General features: G+C 36.9%; 1 protein-coding gene across 1 annotated transcript in view; it reads right to left on the bottom strand.

The window, feature by feature from the left end:
* Window positions 1–217: 217 nt before the first annotated feature.
* Window positions 218–3,101, bottom strand: part of LOC102774780 (nuclear RNA export factor 2) — a gene marked incomplete at its 5' end in the record, with an annotated part of 13,496 nt that continues 10,612 nt past the window's right edge. Inside the window, 2 exon segments of the mRNA XM_006765212.2 lie at window positions 218–274; window positions 409–469. Of these exon segments, the coding sequence (XP_006765275.2) occupies window positions 230–274; window positions 409–469 (106 nt within the window).

Consider the following 3,101-nt stretch of genomic DNA (forward strand, 5'->3'; position numbering starts at 1 on the left):
CACATAGAATGTGTAACATCACTCTTTATTATGAAAAAGAATAAAACAACAGCACAACCACAGTGATCATGAATGGGAAGAATAAACAGAACAATTGACACTTCAGGTGGTTAGGTAACTTTGGCTTCTTGGTCAGTCAGGCCTCCAGGCCCAGTCATGGGTATGGCCTTAGGCAGGAGAAAAGATAAATGATATGGATGACGACAAAGATGACATTCAAGAGCTCCTTTTAAGAGGTTTGTTTGAAGGCCTCCTCTGGGATCTTGCCCTGGGCCTGGAGAGAAGGAGTCAAGGTGTCAGAAGAGCCAGCTCCCTGAGTTTTATTCCAGGGCACCAGCCTTCATGTTCTTGGCCTCCCCAAAGGCCCAGAAACATCTATCTTTAACCCACTTGATGCCCAGACCTCACCTTGAGCGTAGTGAAGACCTGAGCAGCTTTGATATAGTTCCACTCATTGTCCTGAAGGCACCTGGAGTGGGAGAAAATCAGGTGATCTCCATTAGTACCACAGTACAGACACGCTGACCATGCAATGCCACCACTAAACCTATGCCAGTAAATCTATGCTGGGACACATGTACCAGAATGAGCACTATGTGCAAGGAAGAAGAAAGACCTAGTGAAAACCAAAATGTCTGTCACTAGCATTCATTCCCACTAGAATTCAAAACAGAAAAACAGACATCGTCAAAAGAACAAGGGAGCTTAATATATATTGATAAAGATATCCAAGAAAATAACAAATGTAAATTTTAAAATACAATTTTCCAATCATTTTTAAATTGGGTTATAATGTACATACTGTAGTGTTCATCATTTTAAGGTGAAACATCCACAATTCAGTAATTTTCTAGTATATTCACAAGATATTGCAATCATCAGAATTCTGAAATCTAACACCAAGGCATTTTTATCGCCATAAATAAAACTCCTTACCCATTAGCAGTCATTCCCTAGTCCCCCATTTCTCCAAACCCTAGTAAACATTAATATGCTACCTGACTATATGAATTTTCCTATTTGGACATTTCATGTAAATGGACTTATATAATACATGGTCTTTTATGTCTGCCTCTTTCACTTAACATAATAGTATCAAGGTTCATCCAAGTTATGACAAGTATCAGAACTTCACTCTATTTTATTATTGAATAATATTCCATTGTATAGATATACCACATTTTACTTATCCTTTACTAAATTGATGGACATTTAGGTTGTTTCCACATTTTGGCTGTTAAGAATAATGCTGCTGTGAGCCTGGCCAGCATGGTTCAGTGGTTGAGCATTGATCTCTGAACCAGGTCACAGTTCTTTTCCCGATCAGGGCACATGCCTGGGTTTGCGGGCTCCATCCCTGGTGTGGGGCATGCAGGAGGCAGACAATCCAAGATTCTCTCTCATCATTGATGTTTCTGTCTCTCTCTCCCTCTCCCATCCTCTCTGACATCAATAAAAATATATTTTAAAAAAAGAATGCTGCTGTGAATATTTGCATATAATTTGTGTGAACATGTTTTCAATTATCTTGATATATATTCACTAGAGGCCCAGTGCATGAAATTCATGCATGGGTAGTGTCCCTAGGCCTGGCCCGTGATCAGGGCTGATGGGGGCCTTCCAGCTGACAGCCAGGGCCTCCCTTTGTTCCACACCACCCCAATGGTCAGCGCATGTCATAGAGAGCAATAGGTCTCCCAGTTGAACTCCCACAGGAACAATTTGCATATTAGGCACACACACACACACACACACACACACACACATATATAGCCTATATATATATATATATATATAGCCACTATATATATATATGGAATTGCTGAGTCATAGGGTAAATGCATGTTTAACATTTTGAGGAACTGCCAAACTGTTTTCCTTAGTGGCTACATTTTCCATTCCCACCAACAAAGTCTGAGGGTTCCAATTTTTCCACATTTTGCCAACATTTATAGCCATCCTAGTATGTGTTAATTAGTATCTCATTATATTTTTGTTTTGCATTTTGCAAATGACTAATGATGTTAAGTATCTTTTCATTTGCCTTTTGGTCATTGTTTTGGATAAATGTCTGTTGCGATCTTTGTTCATTTTAATTGAGTTACTTGCCTTTTAAGTTTTGAATTCTAAGAGGTTTTTTTATATATATTCTGGATACACATCCCTTATCAGGTATATAATTTGAAAATACTATCTTTGATTCTGAGTATTGTCTTTTCATTTTATTGTTAGTGTCCTCTGATGCAAAAGTTTTAAGTTTTGATGAAGTACAATTGATTTAAATTTTATTTTTTGTTGTGCTTTTAGCATAATATGTCAGAATCTGTTGCTTAATTCAAAATCATAAAGAACTTACCCCAATATTTTCTTCTAAGATTTTTATAGTGTTAGCTATAACTTTTTATTTATATCTGTCTATGGTGTGAGATAAAGGTACAAATTAATTCTTTTGTGAGTGTGTATCCAGTTGTCCCTGAATCAGTTGCTGAAAAGACTACTCATTATTCACTGAATATTTTTGCCACCCTGGTTGAAAATCAATTATCCATAAAAGTGAGGTGTTTGTGTGTGTGTGTGTGTGTGTGTGTGTGTGTAAATTCTAATTCTATTCCATTGATCTATACTAGTGTGTCTATCCTTAGCCAGTAGCACATGGTATTGATTAGTGTAGCTTTGTACCATTTTGAAATAGGGAAGTATGAGTCATCTTTATTCTTTTTGAAGATTATTGTGTCTATTCTGGGTCTACTGCATTTTCCTATGAATTTTAGGATTAACTTATCAGTTGTACAAAGAAACCAGCTAGGATTTTGATATAATTGCATTGAATGTGTATATAAATTTGGGGAGCATTGCCATTTAATATTAATTCTTCTGATCCAGAAACATGGCATATCTTTCTAATTTAGGTCTTTTAAAAATTATTTCAAGAATGTTTTGCAAATTTTGCATTTTTTGTTAAATTTGTTCCTCAGTATGTTATTTTAAAAATATATATATTTTAGCTGAAACCGGTTTGGCTCAGTGGATAGAGCGTCGACCTCGGACTGAAGGGTCCCAGGTTCGGTTCCAGTCAGGGGCATGTACCTGGGTTGCGGGGA

The sequence above is a fragment of the Myotis davidii genome, unplaced genomic scaffold (assembly GCF_000327345.1).
Source record: "Myotis davidii unplaced genomic scaffold, ASM32734v1 scaffold1060, whole genome shotgun sequence".
NCBI classification, from domain to species: domain Eukaryota; kingdom Metazoa; phylum Chordata; class Mammalia; order Chiroptera; family Vespertilionidae; genus Myotis; species Myotis davidii.